Raw genomic sequence first — 23,394 nt, forward strand, 5'->3', positions numbered from 1 at the left:
ATGATTTAGACATTCCTCCACAGCAGTAACGCTGAGGCTTCACCACAGTGTCAAAGAAAAGCAATGGAGCTTGATGTGCCAGTGCACATTTATAGTCAATACTCTAAACATCATCATTTCACAAAGAGAAAGATAACGGAGCAAAGTGAACCTGATGCTACTCAATATCCTCCTGTAATGAGAACGCAGGGATGATAATCCTTCATTAAAAACAGCTAAATTGCTGATGTATTGATCAGAGTGTCTGGATGCAGCATTAAGCCGTTTGCCTCTTATTATCCTCCCCTTGCAAATATAGATCAGAGGTACCTTTGCATCTGGCTGCGCCTCTTTAAACAACAAGCTGTTCACTTCTGCAGTCAGCAGAACCGAACAGACACCAGTGTGTACACACAAAAAGTCACAAAGTCTCACTGAGGGCAAATAAAAAAACATTGAATACATTTAAATTAGGCGAATATTTTGCCCTTGTCATGGCTGTCTAATACAGGACATTCACAATAAGCCACTGTGGTTTATGCACACACACTGCAGTGGCCGCAAAAGGGAGCCCTCATGCAAGAGAAACATGTGAAGAAATAACTTTTATATTTATTCGCTGATGAGGGATGTTTCTGTGAGCAGCTGTGACGTGCAGGACTCATCTGGCAGAATGCATCTCAAATGCAATCTAAGCGATGAGCTGTGATTAGATTTCCCATTTCTTATTTGATCTTATCAGCGGCGAAACCGTGACCACTGGTACCTCGGGCTATGTGTCCACGGCCATGTAGCTTCTGGGTGGCTGGAGCCGAAAGTGTGTGAGGACCTGCATGTGAACAGGATCGCAATGGTGATGCTAAGACACTAAAGTGGGCTTGCTGAGCACCAGTGTGCTAAACAAGCACGCTGGTGAAGTTGGTGAGATCACCTCAGTGGTCTCATCAAGACTTTCACTACTCTCTGAGCACTACTTGTTTGATACTCGGCACACTTGGGCTCAGTGAACAGTGGTTACTCATTCCACTGCAGTTGAACCACAAACCACTGATATTCACACATTATGTTGTATTTTGTTGCTGTGTTGTTTTTAAAAAATATTATTATTAGTATCTGATTTGGTTTAACTTGGTTGAATAAAGTATGTTTTCATGTCATCCTTGACATGATGTGGTCTCCGTGTTTGCTGTGACCTCCAGAGCTGAGTAATGTCAATAGGTAAATCTTTTGATTTTATAACATCTTAAATGGTAAAGCTGCGGCTGCTGCTCAAGAAAAATCAATTTTCACGATCTTGATCTCTTTATCAAGAATTTCAGTACTTCTGATTCGGATCATCCATGGTTGTCGGGCGCTGCTGACAGCTAACAGGAAAAACACGGAGACAAAGATATTTTCAGACAGCGTGTGTGTGTGTGTGTGTGTGTGTGTGTGTGTGTGTGTGTGTGTGTGTGTGTGTGTGTGTGTGTGTGTGTGTGTGTGTGTGTGTGTGTGTGTGTGTTTTCTCTCTCTCCTTCAATACAACAACCATGTGTGAGTCAGCAGGTCACATTGGCGCTGCCTTCATTGGCTTCAGGTCACCCAAAGCTCCCCAGGTAGAGGCTTTATTAGAAGTGAGCTCATTTAAACTGCAAGCAGTTAACTTTCACCTCAGACTCAACTCTCACTACTTACCTTGGTTAGAAAAGACCGAACAGAATTTATGGGATGTGGGTTAGTTTGCAGCTGTCGTGGTGGGCAGCGATTAGATTTTTTAATAGTTTTTTTCTCCTGTTTTGTTAACTTAGGTTAACAAAAAACTAGGATAATAAATGTATTCCTTTGCCTCATTGCAGCTCTTTTGTTCCTCATGTTGCTTTGCAGCCTTTCTGTGTGGAATTTGAATTTTCTTCATGTATGCGCATGTTTTTTTTTCTCCTCTTTTCCAGTTACCCCTGTTTTCTCCCAGAGTTCAGAAACATGCAAATGAGGCCAATTAGTGATTATATTGGCCATGGGTGTTAATTTAAGGGTATGCAGTTGTCTGGCTCGGTGTGTTTGCCCTGTGGGCTGGTGACCTGCCTTCACCAATCATCAGTCCCCAACAACTTGGATTAACAGTATAGACAATGGGTGTAGGATTTCTTTCATATTTCAGCCACATTTGAGCTAATTCTGTTTGGTCGTCACACTATTAGCGCAGAGTGCAATAATAAGTCCTTTGTGTTTATGTTTCCTTTTTACTGCACTCGGGCCTATTCTTAATGCTGTTTGTCCTTTATATGATCACCCAGGATGCATTTTAAACAGCATCACATCAGACCAGGGACTCGGATATGTTTATATGCTCATGTCTTTCAATCTACTGCCTCATAACTGTTGCCGGAGAAGTCAAGTGGGTAACAGGCAGTCGCAGAATGCGCCTGCAGGGAAGCTTTAATCTGTATGGCTAGCAGCTCCAGCCCACCTTTGTCTTGTAACGTCTATGCTGAGCCTATTTCCTTTTGACACTATGGTAATAGGATGGCAGCTGCAGCCAGCCATCTCCAGGGCCAGATATGAAATTCTCTCATTAATAGCTTGCTTGCCTCGGTTCTCCTTTTGACAGTCTGTGTCATAGCCTGGTTGTAGTTTTGTACTCCTGCACCGTCTCTTTCTGCTCCTTCCTTCCTCTGCACAGCCCCAGAGTCTGAATGATGACAGTGCCGTTCAAGACTAAGTGCTCTCCAAAACTGGCCATTAGAGTGACACCATTTCTAACCCCTTCTAAAGAGGAAAATGCTCCCCTGCTGGTTTTATAGGCTGTCACAGCAGCAGTAGCAGTTTTCACTGCTTTCAAAAAACAAAGCAGTTCAACTGTTGCATTTTCCGTAATTCTGCTTTTGACACCCAGCCAGACATACAGCTCTCTCTTGGCCACAATAAACTAATAGTGGACGCATTGGGCAGCCATGCACAAACAAGCACATGAGTGTAGACAGAGGCGACACACACATACACATTGCGTGCGCAAATGCAGCTACACACGCTCAAATGTTCAGCTTTGATATTAGTTTAGTTTAATTGGGGGAAATTAAATCGCAACATTTGACAGCCACAGGGACCAAATCAACACATTTCATTTGACTCGCTCTTTACTGCCAATTAAATAATGAAAGTTTTGGGGGTAAATGAAGTGTAAACACATAAAATGGCGTCTGTGCCGAAATCCTTTTTGCTGACAGCTTTCGGCCATACTTGGAGGTCAGAGAAAATTAGTTGTCCTCTTAGCAGTTCACTTTGTTCTTCACTAGTCAGACAACTGTTATCAACAAGCCTAACACTAATTACTCCAATCCACTAACTAAATACCCTCCACCATGATGCAGCCAGGTGCCCCTGAAGAGTTGTTACACCCAATTATGAATGTTCTGCATGGCTAAACACATCAGTCTGTCACTCATGGAAATGTGGAATGGGAAGGGACCCAGAGGACAGATTTGGCCTGGGAGAAACAGAGTGGTTGCCTTGGTGATGTTTGTCTTTTTGTGTGTGTTTTTGCAGCTTTGCACGCAAACGACTGTGGAGCTACGATAAGCACTATGCGAGCCGAAAGATGTTTGTGATTATGGCAAGAGGAGGGTTTGACACCGGAGCACAAAAGCTGGAGAGTGAAGTGTTGCACTAATGAGGGTACACGGTATCTGACAGAATGCCTTGTTATCGACAACACTCCTTGTTAAACACAAGACTGGTTCAACAGCACTGCTAAACAGAAAAAGATGAAAATATTTCATTCGTCCTTGGCTGAGCTTCTGCGATTTGGGCAGGTCGGTAGGAACTACCTGACTGAGGAGGTGAGGTTAGAAGAATCAGTGACATTTGCTAAGACACACTTATATAGACATGTAGTAATCTTATCCATCATTTTAGTAAACTTTGTTTAGTTCTTTTCAATTATAATTCATATTTTGTTCAAAGTTTCTATGTTCTTAGCATTACTTCATTCTTTTTCTTTATGTTCTTATTCTATCGTTTCCCTCTGATAAAGCACTATATTGACTTCACTTTTAAAGACATGACCAGAGATATCATCATTATCATAACTCACCTTCTGCCTTGCAGGTCTTTGTCACAGGGTCCATCTCATATCCTTCGTAGCATTCGCACTTGAAGTCCCCCTTATAGTTTATGCAGCTCTGGCTACAAGCATCAGGGTTCTCACACTCATCAATGTCTGCAGGGAGGAGATAGGAGGAGAGGTTCTCCATCAGCTCAGAGACGGAGAGAGTGAGTCAGACAGCAAGTGACTAATTTCCCCTCATGAGACGTGACAGACACGGCAAGAAACTAAATTCCGAAAGCGTAAACACTGCAATGCTTTTCAGTGAAATGACAGCCATAATGGTATGGTAAAAATGCACATTTATAACTCAAAGTGTTGGAGAAACAAGTTGCAAGTGGCAGATCACTGTAAAACAGTCCACAAGGAGACGGGGAGTGTCTCCGTTGACGTCTCCTGACCTGCTTTCTTACAACCAGCATATTCCTTTGGGTGCGGGGGGGGGGGGGACGGACGGACGGTGTATGACTCCCTTTTCATGTTGGGTCTTTCAGAAGCTCAGCAACACTCCTTTCTAGTATTGTGAGAGCACATCATGAAACAGTGCAATGCTCGTGGACATGTGCAGCAAGGCTGTTGTTTTAATAGAGAAATGCAATCAGGTGGAACATTACCGACACCGACTGCGGTGTTACATTTTGGGTGTGTTGTTGAAAAGTTCCGACCATTGTGCGATTATAGACATTTTAAGAATGCCGAGCAAATACCTCATGCACCCTGTACTCTGAACCAAACACTGCATCCTCTGCAGATTTACTACGGAGCCTGTAAATTGCAGCAGTCTTTCGCATGGATTCAATAATGTGGATTCAACGCACCAAAGACACATCCTTGACTGCAAAGCACCCACCACACGTGTATGAGAGCAGTATGGCCTGCATTACTTTAACACACACAGACACACACACACACACAGACACGCACACACACAACTCCATATTTGTGTATCTGGAATATAACGTTCCTCATTTACCTCCACAAGTCTTTTTGTCCAGCAGCTGATAGCCAGCGGGGCATTGACACTCAAAGCCAATCGGCCGGTCCATGCAGACGTGGGAGCAGCCGCCGTTATTGATCATACACTCATTCAGCCCTGGGAGAAAATGAAAAGAAAAGTGGTCAAATGCAGCAATCATAGATGAGGCAGGGGCATTATGGTCACCCAGCAGGTCAAAATCGGATTTAGTAAAATACCTTTTATTCCTCCGTCATGACCCTGTCGAGTAAAGGATTGTGATATGTTGTAAAGAGGTATAAATACGTGTGGCGAAAAAGCCATGCGAAAAAGGTGGGAAAAAGAAATCATCTTCGCATTTATCACCGCTTTTATGTTTGGCACTTTCCATCCTTCTTGAATCCTTGTCAGGCCCTCTCAAAAGAATCGCAGCAACAAACCCAGAGCACAACTGACAGCCTGGTTCATGTTCGAGGATATGAAGTACATGTGTAGAAGGGGATTACTGCCGTGAACTGAGATTGCGAGGTGTCCTGTGAGGGTCTATTACAGATTTGAGGAAGCACATCCAAATTCAACAAGTCTGCTGCTCCAGTGGAGGCAGAGCGATCCTAAAAATGACAGAACCAATGAAAAACTAAGACATGAACAGACGAACAACAAGACACTTGCTCATAAAACGAGGTCAGTTGGCACAAGGCTAGAAGACAATAAAAAAGATGGAGATGGAGATTTGATTGTGCCACATAAATTGGCTTCAGTGTGCATTGTACAGCGTATGAAGAAGTCACACACGCTTATCAGTCTCCTTACGGATGTGTTCAATACAGTTGAGAGCCGAGTATCATGGAGTCGCATAGAAAAACTGGCTTTTTGTCAAGTCACTGTTGCACATCCCCTATGAATCTACAACTTATCACTCATTCATAACATTTTACAAACTTATTTTGGTCTATGCTCAGTTTAAGAAATTGCCCGCTGTCTGAGTAAGTCAGAAAAAGAAAACTAAGCAAATGAAACAAATGACAGGAAAGAAAAAACATTTCATTCAGTGACATACAAGCTGTTTTATTGAGAGACAATAAAAGGCTTCGTGGTGAAGGATGGAGCACTGGTAAGAGGTGATAAAGAGGGAAAAAAAATGGCTCCTCAATATGAAATTGTGTTTATTACAGTTAAAAATGTGCTTATCAAATATAGCTTTGCACATTTGTCAATATCCCAGAAGCTGAACATCATCAGTTACAGAAAACACAGCTACTGTATGTGTGTGAGTTAGTGAAAAGTTGTAGTGAAGCATCAGATAAATCCTGATTAAGACAACAAATGTTTTGAAGAAGAAGCCAAATATGCTCCCACAAAAGAGAAATAGCCCCCTTTCTTAACTCATCTTCATTACCGAGCACTTTGTTGACTCCTCTTTTACATTTTGCGACAGTTTTTGTTTGTGAAAATGTGCCTGGGCCAATGCAATAGTTTGCATAGTGTTGAGCTAAGCTTGCAACAGCCTATTTCATGCATGATAATAAAATCCTATGTGGATTTTGTGAAGAATTTCATTTGGAAGAAACCTAACATGGTGTGAAATAGCAAGCTTATGTGTTGGTATGTTTTTAAGTGAGTGAATATATTTTCACATTTTTAGTCACTCACATGTTTTGGGGAAAATATTTAGGTGTTTTGCAACGTAAAAGCAAGAGAACGAAACAGTAAACTGTATAGTAACTTCAATGTTTTACTGGTAAATGTATCTCAGGTATCCACAGCCTCATTTCTTCATCTGGTTCTGCAATTGGTCGTGAATTGTTTCTGAGGGTGATGCACAATTCCAATGCGTTCATCCGCTTTCTGTGAACTTTGCCATTTGCTCTTTGGTCTATTTGGTACACAGAGCGCATGTTTTCAGTTCTGTGCACCACCTCGGCTGTAGCTTTCACTTCGTGCACGAGTAGAGTGATTTCCCCTGCAGAAAGAGCCCTTGTTTCCACTATTCTGCAATTCTAGGGTCATAACGGTGATTCACAGACGGCTCGAAAGAAATAGTGGGAGATGAGACTGTAAGAACAACTATTGTAGGGATTTCTGAAACATGTGCAATACCTGATGCTTGAACTACCTGGTAAGAGTACTTCAAAAATAAGCACTAGTTGTTGCACAATCCAGACAGTGCTGTCTAGGTCATGAACTGGCCACTGGTCCAAACCGCCTGTAGACGTGAGTGTGTGAGTGACAGTCTCGCTTTGTTTCCCCTGTGATTGACTGCGGCCCTGTGTAACCCGCCACCGCCAGTTGTCGGCTTGAACCGGCTCCAGCACCTCACAAATATGGAATGAAAAAGGCAGTATGCCAGATGGATTATTCAGGACAAATGAATCCAAGCAAGTAGCTGAAATACATAGAAGTGATTTGTAGAAGAACAACCTTGTTAAACAACTCCCTGATTCAAAACAATAGAACTGAAAATGAGTCAACTTGCAGCCATCTCTGACAATCAAACACAATGCAAAGTAAGCATGACAGAGGCTGCAGAGATCACTGATATCTGGTTTTGCTTCATCGATAGAGTACTAAGGAAAAAAATCTTTCAAAGCTATGAATCAATATGCTTCATTATAGCTAAGCTAGAAAAGTTTAATTCTCTTGAGGCAAGCTGAAGTTTCATGTAGGTAAAGAAACTCATCTTTGCTTTGTATAAGTGCCAGCAGACTTTGAGCTCTGCATCTGCCAGCTACTGGATGGGTGACAGCAATGTGCCAGTCAAAGCAGCTCCCTCTCCGTTTCCTTCAGTTCACAACTGACTGAGTCGGAGGAAAAAAAACACAAGCTGTAGCTGGATCTGAGGTCTCACTCTGCCTCGTTTTTGTGACGTGGCCAGTGTGGCCAACAAAGAAGCCTCGAGAGAGACTGTGGAGAAAATAATGCAGTTCTTCTTGCAGATCATTTCCAAGGACAGCCATGATTTAGAGGTCACTGGCTTTTTCCCACGAGGCAAACAAACATGACGTCTCTGCTTCTGTCCTCCACCTTCATCTCTCTTGCCATAGTAACGCTGTCAAACACTGCTTGTTGCCGCCCGTTCATCTAAATGGAAACGATGGTGGAACATATACAGAGGACGGCGCAATGAGGAATGGATCGGCATCGTGGTAACGTGTCATTATTTCTAATGAAATAGGAAATGCAGAAAAACATTAACTTGAGCACGGAAACATATGCATCGTCTTCATTTTCACTGATGTACGGCTGATGAGGCAAAATGTAATCACTCTGTCATCCCACATCCACGAATCTGTTTCAGAGAAATGGGGAGGGTTACATTTTTTTTTTTTGTCTCTCCATGTGTGTGTTATTTTGTGTGCATATGTGTGTGTGTGCATATGTGTGTGTGTGCGTGTTTCGGCCAGGGAACATCTTGCGAAGTGATGGTTGAGCGCGCAATTCGATGAGCGAGGCGTGTGTGGACACGCTTTTAATGAGCTGCGAACAAGACCTGAGCTGAAGGAGAGACGGAGGAAGAGATGAAGGTAGAGGAGGACAGCGGGCAGCGTTACTCTCTAGAATACCTGCTTCAGTGCTGTAATTTACATCCCTGGCACAGGTCGGTTTACCCTGCCAAGCTGTCGTGTTTCCCCACTCAACCCCAAGTTCCTCTCAGTATGACAGCATATGCATGTGCCTCACGGTCCCATGCCGGAGACTCTTTGTCTCATGTCTTTCCAAGGAAACAAATAAAGAAGCCCTGTGGCTTGCCTTCTAACATTTGTTTCATTGGTCATGGTCTGTAACTATGTTAAGGTGTGTGGCCACATGAAGAGAGATAGAGAACAGAGAGATTACAGGAGAGAGGAAAAATACTTTCTCATCTGTTTGATGGTAATTAGTACACGCAGGCTTTTGTGCTCATCAACAGAGGCCGCTGCTAATTTAAGTGTGTCTCCGCACCCTTTGAAATGCAAGGTAATGGGAGGGAGGTAGTTGCATTTTGTTATGGAAAACACGATTACGCGGCTACATTAACCGCGTGAATCCATTTACAATAGCTGTGCACACACTCCCTCGTGGCAGAGGCTGAAGCAACGCTGACACAAACAGTAACTCCAATTGTATATCTGAGCTTTCCATTACTTCACAGCAACGAGGAATAAAGTCAAAGCTTTTACTTATAATCAGAAAGTGTGAAAATACAATTATTCTTTATGGGCAAAACACCTTTTTCTAAGCACTGACATAAGAATGCAAATATTGTATATCATAACCTTGATTTATGCAGGAAAACGCATCACAGCCTAAATATTAGAGAAGAAATCCAGTAACGAAGTTTGCTGGTTTGAAAGCCACAGCAATTACATAGTAAATTGCAGTCATCCCAGCCAAAACACAATCTATCTCATTAAAAAAAAAACAAAAAAAAAACCTTACCGCACTCTTTCTTGGGCTCATCTGATCTGTCCTTGCAGTCTTTGACTGAATCGCACACCTTGGAGCTGTCGATACACTCTCCGTTCTTGCAGAGAAATTTCAGGGGGCCTTCGCATTTGGTAGCTGTAACAACAACAATCACACACAACAGCAACACATCAGCATTTACACCATCGACTTCACTGAACTTTTCTTTGCAGAAGCTCGTCACGGATGTGTGAATTCAAACTGAATATCTTCAGCGGTTTGACAAATAACCAAAGGCTCAGACAAAACAAGTGGCAGAACAACAGACTTTCCATCAAGGCATTCATTTCACCACAAATAATATGTCTGTGTAAGAAAACAAATTTTAATCTCTGGTCTTCGTTCATATTGCCAAAGCTTAATTTCCTGCAAAAATAATGTTCCCTTAGTCCAATAAATTATTCATTACATGTAAATTAAACACAAAAATAAAAAGGATTTCGATATAAAAAGAGACTGGGTTGTATCCACTCAACAAAATGTCATTTGTAATCAAGGTAATTTTTCTTAAATTTCAAGTCAGGAAATGAGGTGGATCTTATAATTTCATAATAAAATCCAACATTATTTTCCCACAATGATCACCATTATTCAGCCAGTAGAGGTTTTTAGACTCACTACATCATTTAAACAGTACTTTCTATTGTCATCAAATTCACCTGGATGTTTTAAACATGAACGATTCAGAGGGAACTCCTGAGTTTTGTGTGTTAAACATCAGCCTTGCCGCCCTCTATGCTGTGTTAATATCAAATGGTTTGGTTATAACCAGAGTCGGCTATCAAAACAAGATAAAGATTTTCTGCATGTTGTTGACAGCAGGTTGGTTTCAAATATTGAGGCGAGCAATGGAACATGAAGAAGCAACCGTGGTGAGCTGAAGATAAAGAGCTGCATGCAACAAGCTGCACACATCCTCTAATCTCAGCAAGGTGGCCTGCTCAGTTACCTTCCATGCTGTTGTGTGGGAAACACTCTCCGTGTGCACAATGTGAGAACACACTGCAGTGCAATTATGTTTTAATGACTTTTCATTTAACAATCAAAAGTTGTTTTCACTGTGATGTTAACAAATATACAAACTGGTCTGTTTTATTTTCCTGATTTCACAATAGCATGCATGTAATTATGTCCTCTATTCACTTCAAACCGTGTTTGAAGAACATGCAAACCTAACCAGAACACCAGCCAGCAGCCGCATACAAAAGTAAAAAGACTCCTTTAGCTTAAGTGTGTGCGTGTGTGATATCTTTGCAGTAAACTTAAGATTTCTGAAGAGAAACACCAGAGACATTATTCATTATTCAAAACAAAAACATTTTAAATGCCTTAATGCATCACTGGGTGAGTCATTTAAGGATAGCACGTCTAAAGTTTAAGATTTGTGCAGCCTTTTCACTTATTATTAAATAAGCTGATGTTAATATTTCAACTCAAACCACAAGCTAAGAAGCTATTTACATGGGATGCTGTTGTGGCCTGAAGGATATGTGCTGCCGCTTTTATCTTAAATTTCCTGCTCCAAGATAACCGAGTGAAATATCAATATCAGAGACACACCATCCAAAAACAATTGCTTTTTTTTGGTATAAAATGTGTTGTGGAAAAAAAAGGAGGGCAGGAAAGCTCACCATTTACACAACCAGACTCATCGCTGTGGTCAGGGCAGTCGAGGACCTTGTTACACTGCTTGGTGCCGTGGATGCAGGAACCGTCTCCACACTGGAACTCGTCTGGACGGCACGTCAGCAGAGCTGCAAGAGAGAGACAGACACACACACAAAATTGGACTTTTAAACCCCCTTCAATCACTTCAAGAGAAACATCCTGAGGTCCAATCCAAGCCAAGACCTTTTTCGTTACAGATCAAGTTTTGATTCTGTTTGCCTCACTCGTTAAAAAAAGGAGTCACAATTAGTGAGCAGTAACGTACTGCACTTCTCAATCAACCAGGTAATCTTAATTCCTATACCTCCTTTTAAGACACTAATTGCATCTCACAGTGATTCACAAACGAGAGACACCGAAACAAATTTGAAGACCAATAACTGTGAGAGCAAAAATATACCGACTTATCAAAATGTGACTATTTATAAATACGTTGTAAAAGTAAATGAATAAAAACCATACACAAGTCAGGGAATAGAATACAAATGAAATGCAACTCAAGTAAAGGTGACACGTTCATAGGAGAAGACAGGGTAATGGAGAAACAAAAACATTCAGGCATAAAATTAGAAGATTACGACTTGTATTATTTCACGGTTTGTGTTGCTGAGGAAAGACCAACTCGTCAGCCTTAGGGGCGATATGAACGCTCTTCAATACAAAAACACAAAGATGGAGGCTGTGTGAAGCCATGCCAAATTTCATTAATATCCCAAGCACAGACGAGCTTTTCAACAGCAGTGAGCTCATAAATCGCCTTTCTAAACCACCCTAAAAAAGCAATATGTATGACTGGAGGTGATATGATTTCCTTCATCCTGCTCATGGTGGGAGCAGGATGAAGGAAATGTCATGAACATGAGCCCTTTGTTGACTGGACACATGTACATGGGTTATTCTACCTATATAGTGCTTCTCTGTATCTTGAAGATCAGTCGAGAGATCTGATTGGCCCACAGCATCCGACTTGCAAGAATGTGTTGTGGATTCATAAGAAAAGATTCATAAACACACACCGACCCCTGTAATAGAGTTAAAAAGAGTTTGTCTTCAGCTGCCGAAGAGGCAGAAAAATTAATTTTACGGAAAAGCCAAACCTCAGATAAACATGAAAGTAAAAAGAATATTTCAAAGGTGGTGAACGCAGAGTTCAATAGCTTTCTAGCTTCTGGATGAAGTTTGCACCTCTCACCGCCTGAGGCTTTCCTCCTTTACACAGGGATCCAGTGGCCTAATGAAACATCAATCTCTTTTAAGTGCTGCTCATATGACACCACCACACAGCGCGAGAGGTACGTTTGATGTGAGCACTGCACATCTTGATAATGAATAGTATGACTATCTGGGCTTCACACTCTGGCTTAGCGTGACTAGAGCTTCAGGGCTCCCCCATCCATGACCAGCTAATAGGAAAACCTGTTTTATCACACGGCACCATCGCTGCACCAAGTTTATCAACAGAAACACATTTGGAGAAGAAGAAGAAGAAAAAAAAAACTGTTCTACCCAAACTCCCAGTGGGGAGCAAATATGCTAAATGCCTAAGTAACACCTCAGTAGTGGAAATTAATTCTGTTTGTGGACCCTTTCTTTATTCTGTATTCCCAAAGCAGACAGCTGCCTGAACTTTCCTGCCACACAACAATAATGCAAAATAAATTTGATCCTAAGCATAATCAGTTTTGAATATGTGGTCGTTGCAATATATGAAGTATGCATAGCAGTGCAAATAAAAGAATCTTAAACAGAGTACTGTCTAATTTAGATTTAGCCTGACCTTTAAAAGTTGAAAAAAGACCTGGAAACTGAGCAGCCGAGGGTATGAAAAGAGTTATATCTGTAACCATGGCTCTGTGAGCAACACTGAGATCGAAATGTGTTATATTAAGGCTTCACATGAAGTCAGTTGCATCGCTCATATCACTGCACAATATATAGACACACTTTACTGTGATCTTCGAGTACAATATTCTAATGCAGCAATTCAAAAATTTAACTAATTTAGCTAATTTCATGTTCTTTATTGTCATTCATGTTCTGTAAATAGAAAAAGTTGTTTGTGCAATTGATTTCAAAGAGAACAAACATAAGCAGTCCACAACAGTTTGTCACATGCATGGGTGTTTAATAGTTGCAAAAAGACTTGTATATAAGACTGTATGTCCCATTTTGTGACTACAGTTTGTATTTTATAATGTTTTGTGTGCATATTAGATCTTTGTGAAGAGCTCTAACTGTCAGCTCAGTTATTTACAAGTGGATTTTACTGAATAGAAATAATTTTGTGTTCTATGTAGTCTGGCACGCTCACACTGTTTACATGTCATTAATAAAGTGTAAGAAGGTTGATAGGGCTTACATAATTTAAATTATGTATATATAATTTGGAATTGGTATGTGTATTGATATTTGTGAATGATAATTGGTTGAAGGTACACAGACAGGTCTGTGTGTATCAGAATGTGCAAGTGCAATTCCATTTGTAAGCCCAATTTGTAGCTATGTGCTATCTGCAGGCCTATTTTTGTCAAACCCAGAGCTATTTAGTTCCTATAATGTCACATTCGCATCCAATGAGCTCTACTGTGTTACATTTAAAGGTCTTTGAAGGCATTAACAATTCTCAGTATACACACCAAACATATATTATAAATCGATGCCTCAATTCATGTTGCTACTATAATAGCCTCATAGACCAAAAGATGTAATATCAAGTGCTCAAATGTGAGAAATGAATTAAAGCTACTCAAAGAGAACCACGATCTTGAAGTTTCTATCAAGCACAAACTTATAGTTATATGAAAGTCTTCTGAACAAAGCCGCATGTTGTTATATCACTAGGAACAGAGAATAGTCATTTGATTGAATATCGCTCAAACAATGGAGAATATATGTAGGCTGAGAGAACAGTGTATGAAGAAGCAGGAATTGGATGCAGCAGAAAGAAAAAAAGGAGAAACTCACGGCAGTCTAACTCATCAGACTTGTCCTTGCAGTCCGGATCGCCATCGCACTTCCACGTTAGACGCACACACTCCCCATTGGCACAGCGGAACTCGCCAGCGGTGCAGTTCGCCCGGCGGTTCAGCAGGTAAGGGGCGCCATCGCCACCGCAGCGCTCGGGCCCTTCATCCGAGCTGTCGGAGCAGTCGGGGTCTCCGTCGCAGCTCCACATGAGTGGCACACACTCCGAGGTGTTGCAGCGGAGATGGTTGGGCCCGCAGGTCAGAGGGGAGCTGCACTTGAGCTCGTCGCTGCCGTCTCCACAGTCGTCGTCGCCGTCGCACACGTAGACGGGGGCCAAGCACTTACGGTTGGAGCACATGAACTCTCCACTGGGACATGCTTTGGCATCTAGAGAACCAACAGAAACAGCAAATCTCAGACCAAAGTTTGACGAGCAAACAACAAATCTTTATGTCAGTAAAATGTGATTATTTTGTTTCGAGAGCGTTGAGTTATTGAACTGGCAGACAGTCGGTTCTTAAGAGTATTGTTTTAATGAAACAAGCTGAAACTGTAGGTTAATGAGATAAGACTATTAAGAGAGTTGTTGGCTATACAGAAATGCAGCTCCTTGGATAGGCTGAAAGTCAATAGCGGTATCATAACCCAGAGAACAAGACAGGATGGGGGTGGTTGTCACAAGAAGCAGATGAAAGGCTTTTTCTCTCCAGTAGTGGCGGGTGAGAGAACTCGCTTTTCCATTAGTCGGTCCTCGTCCTCCCTATGATGGCTCTCCATGTTGGCACTTCATCCTCTCTCAAAGCCTCTTTGTGTTTCCACTGTGTTTACTTACTCTCAGCTCTACAGCAGAAATGAATAAATAAATAAATCCAAAACTTTCATGCTTACGTGTTATTAGTAATGTAGGTTCTTCGTAAATTTCTTAATACTCTCACAAGCCAAATTGGTTGTGCTCGGAAGTCAAACTAGGATAGTTTGTAATCTGCTGCTCTACTACAATAAATACAAAATACTACAATATAATTTGGATTAACCATATTTGCTTGAAGTGATCAGTGCTAGAATAATGCTGTAAGGAGGCAGACTGCTGGAGCAGAACATTGACCTCTTGTCAGCGTTTTGGATGATTATTCAGAGGGAGGGGGAAAAAATGGAACATCACTACCTGAACTGTAACTAATCTGATTAAAGTCTGATCAGATCAAAATGGCTTTTTCTAAAGACTTGTAACTGATTAGATTGGGACTATCTGATTGAAATTAGGACGTTGTGCAACCCGGTTTATCATTTGTGGAACTTTGCATGTTTGTAAAGAAACATCATAACCGCTCAATGCAAAAGCCAGCACAGCGCATAAATGTGGCATTCTTTCCTCCTGATTGGACGCTGAACCAGGAAAATGTTTCTCGGGTGTCGCAGGTTAAAGAAAAACCACAAGCTGGATTAGTCTAGCAAACAAATCAATCTTAAATAGCGGCAGGTTTCCTGCTGAAGTTGAATCAGGGATTACGTGTGCATGTCACAAACAGCCAGGATCACAGTGCAAAGCATTATGGGATTGATCCACTAACTAAACCAGACATTGCTCTCGCTGAATATGAACCCACAAATCAATCCGATACCTTTATCCAGTGTTCATGTAAACAGAGCAATCCGATCTCTCGATTCGAGACAATTCAATCACATTGATGAAAAAGAGACTGTGTGAACTGCTACTGAGACATTAAAACACAGAAACTAACTGCTTAATTGTCAGAGGTGTTGAAACAGAAACTCAGGAATAGTGTAAAACGATATTGAAAATTATACTGAAAATAAATCTAAAATAATTTCTCTATATTGAGACGGTAAACAAAAGACACATTAGAGATTAAAGTATTGCCACTCTGCTGAATTAGGCTCATGGCAGGACGAGTTTAGAGAAAAAAAACAACCAACTTCTATTGAAGAGGTATAATGAAATAATTCTGATGTTGGGGCTTCAAGAGTGTATGTCTGCGTTTGACTGTTTTTTTGGTTCAGTTAGTCATTGCAGCATTTTCAATTTGCACTGCAGTGTTGATCTTCCTCGTTGAAAACTTTTGTAGCTCTCAAATTAAATACAAAGGTGTCTTAATCATTGTCTCTTCCTCCGTATCTTTTCCAGGTTTTTCTCTTTGCTGCCATGTCTTGCTAAAAGCATTCAGCCCGTGAACAGATTCAGGGCCCCGACTGTGTGCCCACAGCAGCACGGAGGCCGGTGTAGGGAGAGGAAGAATTGGATATTTACACAAACCACGGGGAGTTGGGCTCAAACGATGCTGCCTTCGGCTGCTATGGCTGGTTACAGGATGGGATTGCTGTTACGCAGCTTTTTACACAGTCAGCACATTTTAATGCAGGAGCATATTGTCACAGACCTGCAGTGGAAAACCTACAATCTCTGCAGAAGCGCCTTTTTGGTTTGTCTTTATTTTAATGTTACACATCAAACAAGGAGCAAAACAAGCAGGCCAAAAAAAAAAAAAAAAAAAAAAAGAAAGCTAAACTAAATCAGCAAATGATCAGCTTTGCTGAAAAGGGAAAATTAGGAAGAACTTGGGACTCGTGAGTCAACTTGAACTGGGTGAATGTGTTCTAAGCTCAAAAAAATAAGATACTGTCCTACTTACAATACTGTGTAATTACACCATATGTTACAGCCACTGCTTTTTCTTTGCAAACATCTGTGTTTAATTACTTCTTTAGTAACAACATGAATGCCACAGAAGCACAGGGACAGCAGTAAAAAAAAAAAAAAAGGCTTTTACTCATCAATATTAAACAAGCTGCATGTGAAACTGATGCATTTGATAACTACTGCTCCTGATACGTCTGTACTCACACTCTATCCTAATTTGGTCTTAAATAATTCAGGAGATTCAATAAGCATGTGCATTATTACACAAGGGGAAGACCATTAGTAATGTACATGATTGGCCTGGTTACACTGCAGAGAGACTTGGCGTTGCAATGGGGGCACCAGCTAAATGGATTTCAGGACTCTAGAGCAAATCTGAGCCCACAGACCATCTGTTGATGATGTTGAGCAAGTGAGACAGTTTTGAAAGATAAACACGTCACAGTGCAACTTGGCATTTCACACAGTGGGTTGTTGGTACATTTAAATAGATGTTTCTCGACACAGTTAGATGTAACTGGCTGAACAACTGCAGGAAAAGTCATTTCTCTGGGCAGGTTAGCAGTGTATTGCAGGAGAAACAGAGAGAAAGAGACAGTCAAAATATATGGGTGTATTTGGAGTTATCAATTAAGAGAGAGAGAGAGAGAGAGAGAGAGAGAGAGAGAGAGAGAGAGAGAGAGAGAGAGAGAGAGAGAGAGAGAGAGAGAGAGAGACAGACAGACAGATAGAGAGAGAGCGAGAGCGAAAGAGAGAAGGAGAGGCTCACATTGACACCTGCAAGTTATTTACAGACAATTCTCATGAAATGCATATTTTTGGAACTTGGGAGAAAAGCTATACATGGACAAGGTATATGTGGTCCCCAAACTCTGACTCACTATGTGGTGAGAGAGAACTGAGCACGACTCCAAGATGTTAAACGAATAGCATTTTTAATTAGCAATAGATGCAAGTTAGGGTGGGAAATGAGCTGGAAAGAGCTTTTTTTTTTTTTTTCCTGATAAGGGTGCTAAACAGACTGAAAAAATAAAAAGTTCTGACAGTGCTAAAAGCAACGCGATTGTATATAGCAACATAATTGAGTAAAGTTATTGAAGCACACTTGAGGACATATAACATCACCAACCTGAGCGTCATTCATCCTGTGCAGAAAAAGTACACAATACATACCAGCAAGCAAGAAAGCATACAATAGTAAAACTATGATTGTGGGCAAACTGTATAATGTTAACACATTTTATTATGATCAATTACTTTGATTTCCTTTAATTAGTCTGAATCAAAGGTGAGATGAAATTTTGGAAAACGTGTTTCACTTAAGAGATCGCTTCAAATCGACAAGAGGAGCAAGACCATTTTTTATGTGAATGTTGCTATCCCTCAGCATCTGGTAACTCCAGTGGAGAAAAGTGTAATATTTTACATGATAGCTCAATAAGCAGGGCCTGGAGCTGCCTTCAGAGTATATTTCATCAGGTGGCGATGACGTCGAACTGACGAGTTTTCATGGCATAAAGCCCAGCGAACAGACTGCTTTTCTGGAATTGCTGAGAAAATGATCTGAGAAATGTTCTATTGAGGAGAAACATTTGTCAGTTCATTATTTCTCAAAGCAGTGATTTCAAAACCCTCTTTTACTCAGCATCGACTCCAGCCACTACAGGCTGCTTGGGTTATCGGGTTGTGGGATATGCAGAATCTCCCAACTCGTAATTATCAACCTGGCATGTGATAGGGTTACATGATGGGAACCCAAGACAAGATGTCGAATATAAAGAGTTAAGTCGTGGATAAAGCAAAGCAATCAAACTCCAACAAATGTTGGGGGACCAGGTTGCACAGACAAAAAGCCAGACTCACTGAGAGAAAACAGGTTTTCCAGGAATGGAAACAGATGGACTGACAAAGACACTCACAGACTTTTTTTGCACAGACGAGGAGAGGGAAATTAGACACAGTGAGAACAATCAGGGACCGGGTTAATCAGCTCAAAGGAGGAGCATAGCGCCATATTTAGACAGGCAGGAATGGGAGGAGACTCGGGGGGGCATTTCACATTGCACTTCAGTTCAATGCAAAGTGGACTGTGGAAAAAGGGAATTTCGTTTCTAAAATGTAAAGAGCAAATCACATTCAGTTCAAATAGTGAAGAACAGTACATCAATTCACAAGACGTTGACAAGCCAGAATAGAAATGAGTCATCTGGGAATCACGGAACTGGCCAAAACTTACAAAGTTCTGCAGCAGCAACAATTCATATTTTATGTGTCGTTTGAGAGTAATTTATACAGGAGTATCTCTTTATAGTTTTCTGAGAGTCTATTACATCTTGGGGAAACAGGCTGTTGTCCATCTCCTCTCATGCATTGTGATGTACCGAGCAAAGTTAAAGTGGAGCTGATTTGACCAACGGTAACCGTGTTGGTGTAGTAAAACCAGTTCAGTGGTAGGCACAAGACCACTGGCCTCATAAGGAGAAGGAAATTAGACGTTGAGTGGAACAATCAGGGGCAGGATTAATCAGAACAGATGAGAAGAACAGGCCCACATCAATGTACTTAACTTAGTTTCTCCAAGTCCGCTCCAGCCACAACATTTGATACAGCATGAAAACCTCAAGTGCAGTACACTTGGGAAGTCCTCATAAGGCCCCCAGCATCATTTTCTAAATTAATCATGCCCACTTTAATTTTCAGGCCTCAAAGGTTTATAAATACTTTGCAAGATCAGAGAACTGCATTTTTTTTTTTTGTTTCAACTTTCTGGCAGCTTGATTGAAGTGAGCACGATTATTATGGAAATGCGATCAAGCCACCTACGTTTACTGTTTTTTGGGGTTTTTTTGTAGTTTGAAATTCCTCATCATTGTTCTTGCCATCTCGAGAAACAGAACAAATGTGTCGGTGCTTGCAGATTATGCATCAGCTTTAGCTTTATTAAGCAGAATGGATAAACATGACTGTAGTCTATGGTGATCAGACAGAACCCAACTGAAGTTCACAGATAAATGGCACAACACTGACGTTGCACAAGCGTTTGCTGACTGAGGCGAACCTGAAATGCGGCTGCACTATTGCCTATAGGCTGAACTTGTTTAATTAAATAAAATAAATTACCTTTAAATCTTTAAGAAGCAATTAGATGTAAACACTGCCTGAGCAGCTGTTCCAGAGTCTTATTGAGTCAAATGAAGGACACCTCGACTTTCAGCTTCTGAATGACAGGTTCGGAGTGAAACTTATGCGCACATGGCACAACTCTGTAGTTCCCATTCATACGGGCATGCTTTGAATTGGTACTTCCAGGTTCATGATTAATCGAGTTGAACACTGTATGAAGCAGACCATTAAAGTAGCAAATTAACAAAATATTGTCAAAAAGCCAAGCAGCCAGTCAGCCAACTGGCAACAGCCAATATATTTGTCCAATCACCAATCCCAAGTGTGAACTAATAAAAACCCTATTACTAAATGTGTGGGAGCTTTACATCGGACTCACATGCCACCAATTTCTTTTGTTATTCCGTCGGTGGGAGAACCTCTTCTGTGACTGCAGCCGTGCTCGTCAGAAGCTTGCATCATAACCCATTTTACTTTCACAAGCAGCTTTGATGATGGCAGATTGTTGCCAGCAGCAACCAGCTCAGATGTGGAGGCAAGCGATGACTGGTTGTTCTGCTCACATTAGCATTACAGCTGATGAGTGTGGACTGTGTGTATGCGGTTTGAATGCATGAAGCGAGGCATAACCCAGAAACAAATAAAGCATGAAAGGTTAAGATAAAATTGGGTGGAGAGGAGGAAGAAATGGCAAATGCAGACGATGCTGCGTGTCAGGATGCAAAAACAGAGCTTTAGATCATTCTGTCCACAGAACATGACAAGAATCATCAAAGTACATTTCATTGAAGGGGTTTCCTTTCCCCACTAAACACTGTGCTCCACTCCACTGGTATTGATGGATTTATTTACCTTCCATGGCAGTGGCTACGATTAGGTCTTTATGATTTGTGCAAAAAAATCTTGATTTTGTTCTTGTGTGAAGCCCTTTAAGTTAGTTACTCAGTGAAAATCACAAATTTAGATCATTATCATAACAACTCCACTGTTGGGCTGGGGCTTAGTGAGCAGTACTATCGCCTCACAGCGAGAAAATGGTCACCTGGTGAAGTGTCGTTGGGGTTTTAAGGTTAAACAGTGGAAATAAATCCTACCTGGGTGAGAATGTGAGGAGTGTGATTGGCTGTGTCTCGCCGGTTGACAACTTTCACCCATTGTCAGTTGGGATTAACTCCTATGGCCCTCTCTTAGATAAATTGTAAATCTTCTGCTCTTTGCTCATTCCAGGCGGTATCCTCTCCCACTGTAGAAACTGAAATGCATTTTTGGCCATGGCAGAACTGAAGTTAAATAGCCAGATGATAGTTATTTTTAAAGATTATGTCTCCATTGCCGTGCCTCTTCGACCCCACAATTCGGAAAGCACTGGTCAAATATATATTCCTACATTTAAGCTTAAGGTTGCAGCTCATACCAATCTGCATGAGTCCCAGAGCTGAGGTCTTGTGCAGCCACAGTCGCTAAAGCAAGGTCATTCACACACAAGCACACAGGACAGCCACCAATGACAGTCCTACGAAAGAGGAAACACAAACCCGCTGCCGGCCAGTTCAGACAGGTCACAGTATCTCACCAGGGAACTGACAAAGTGGCTGTCCTTTCCTGCGATGCTTCACACACATCTACAGAGCAAACACAGCAGTTACAGAGACCAGACAACTCTCCCATCTAAGATAAAATCCGGGACAAGATAAAAGAGGACAAGGCAGGAGTCAAAGTCTGACTGATACCAAAACTACACAAAAGGTTCAACTAGCTAAGGGCCAATTGTTGGGAACAAGGGGGGGGATTTAAATGACTGCTGGGGCAAGACAAAGTAACTACTATTTAGCTGAACTGAGGGCCTGTCAAGACTTCGATTAGCAGAGTGAAACTCAAAGTGAAGCTTGTCAGCAAAAGCAGTCGAGAGCCGTAAAACAGTCCTCTGTGAAAGCGTTATCACTGCTAATGCACAGCATTAGCCGGTTTATTTTCACCACATGAAGAGGCAGACAGCTGTGAGGAGTGCAGGTTGTAATTGTTCGCCTCGTACTACCCATGCCGCGTTAAATATGAATACGGAAAACAAGGAACAATACAACCTCACACGAATATCATATGCACTCAGCAAGCCGTCAACTCAGCCCGACGTTAAGTGCTGCTGAAAAACACCCACACACACACACACACACATACGTGCACTCAAAAAACACACAACCCCAGACTGGTCCCTGTGTCTTGCAATAGTTCCCAGCAGACAGACATGCTCAAAAGAAAACACCCAGAGATGAAGAGCACATTAATCTCCTCATTGCTGAGGGAAGAGGACACAGTTCAACTTCCCCATGCAGCCTCTCCAAAGCTGCCGCTTAATGTAATGTTGATCAGGGAAAGCTTTCTCTTGTGAGGGTTAGATTCTACTTAATACATAATTCAACATGTGGACGACTCAATTAGCAGGATACCTCTGCAAGATTTACTTATTCCACTCCACAGCAGTCTATGTGCGCTGTAAATTCCCACTAATAGCAGAACATGCTGAAGCTCACTGGATAGGTTCCAGCTCAGTCAGCATGGATGCACAACTGCTCTTTTCGTAGTTGAGTAAGAGTGAAGTGAGCTTGAACTCAATGCCCAGTGTGAGAAAGATTAACCATGAGCATGCTCACAAAAGCAAAAAAAAAAAAAGGTGCCTCTCACAAGCCACCGGATAAACAAAAATCCAAATGAATCTTGTTTGTTTGGGATACTTATTGTTTAAGATGGTCTGAGTTTTAGCAGTCAAGTGGTGTGTTGTGGCGTTATGACCCTGATCTAATGGTTGCCTGGTTGCAGCACTACTTACAACTCCCTCTGCCTCCAGTTCTCAAATAGGACAACTGAGCGAAGAGAAGAAAGCCGGAAAACAGCCTTTTGATTCAAGCTCAAACAGAATATCGCACTGAAAGTCTTCACTTAGCTCACAGAGCATTTGAATGGCAATTTGAAGGTGACACAAATTGATTTAGTCACGAGATACCACATGTTATCCAAATGATATACTTCGCCTGAGCCGAACTACAGCTAATGTCCCGAAACAACTAAATTCCTGAAGTCCTGGAAAACCGCCGCAGGCAGTAAAGAAAGGAAAGGAGCCACGATGTAGGAGAGTTTATGAAGCTTGATGACGGTACAATTAGTCGAATGATCACTATTAAACATTGGACTCCCCAGGCAGAGTTGGCCCACAACCAAAAAGAGAAAACTATCTGGACTGACGGGAGGGGACAGCTGAAAGACGTATGAGCATCATAATGATCGACAACTTCTGTTGCTAAATTCAATAAAGCTATGCGATTCTTAATGCTGGTTTCACTGACTACATAGTCTTCATCCGGTAATTGAAAGCTAAAAATGGGCAGCAATTTTAAAACAAATATGACTCAGTGATAGTTATGTGTAGATGTATGAAGCCTAATGGCGAAAGGCGCAGTCAATGGGAGTTCGCAGACTGCTGAGCCAGCATGTAAGAAGAGAGATAAACCATAGCAGCGACTC

At 41.6% G+C, this 23,394-nt stretch overlaps 1 protein-coding gene across 1 annotated transcript in view; it reads right to left on the bottom strand.

Annotated features, from left to right (window-relative positions):
• LOC308135604 (low-density lipoprotein receptor-related protein 8-like) overlaps positions 1–23,394 on the bottom strand; it is a gene marked incomplete at both ends in the record, with an annotated part of 83,980 nt that overhangs the window by 14,398 nt on the left and 46,188 nt on the right. The window contains 5 exons of the mRNA XM_080503676.1: positions 4,049–4,174; positions 5,034–5,153; positions 9,435–9,557; positions 11,093–11,215; positions 14,094–14,483. Coding sequence (XP_080359802.1) covers positions 4,049–4,174; positions 5,034–5,153; positions 9,435–9,557; positions 11,093–11,215; positions 14,094–14,483 — 882 coding nt within the window. The remainder of the gene's footprint in view (positions 1–4,048; positions 4,175–5,033; positions 5,154–9,434; positions 9,558–11,092; positions 11,216–14,093; positions 14,484–23,394) is intronic.

This window comes from Blennius ocellaris (genome assembly GCF_963422515.1).
Source record: "Blennius ocellaris genome assembly, chromosome: 10".
Lineage (NCBI taxonomy): Eukaryota > Metazoa > Chordata > Actinopteri > Blenniiformes > Blenniidae > Blennius > Blennius ocellaris.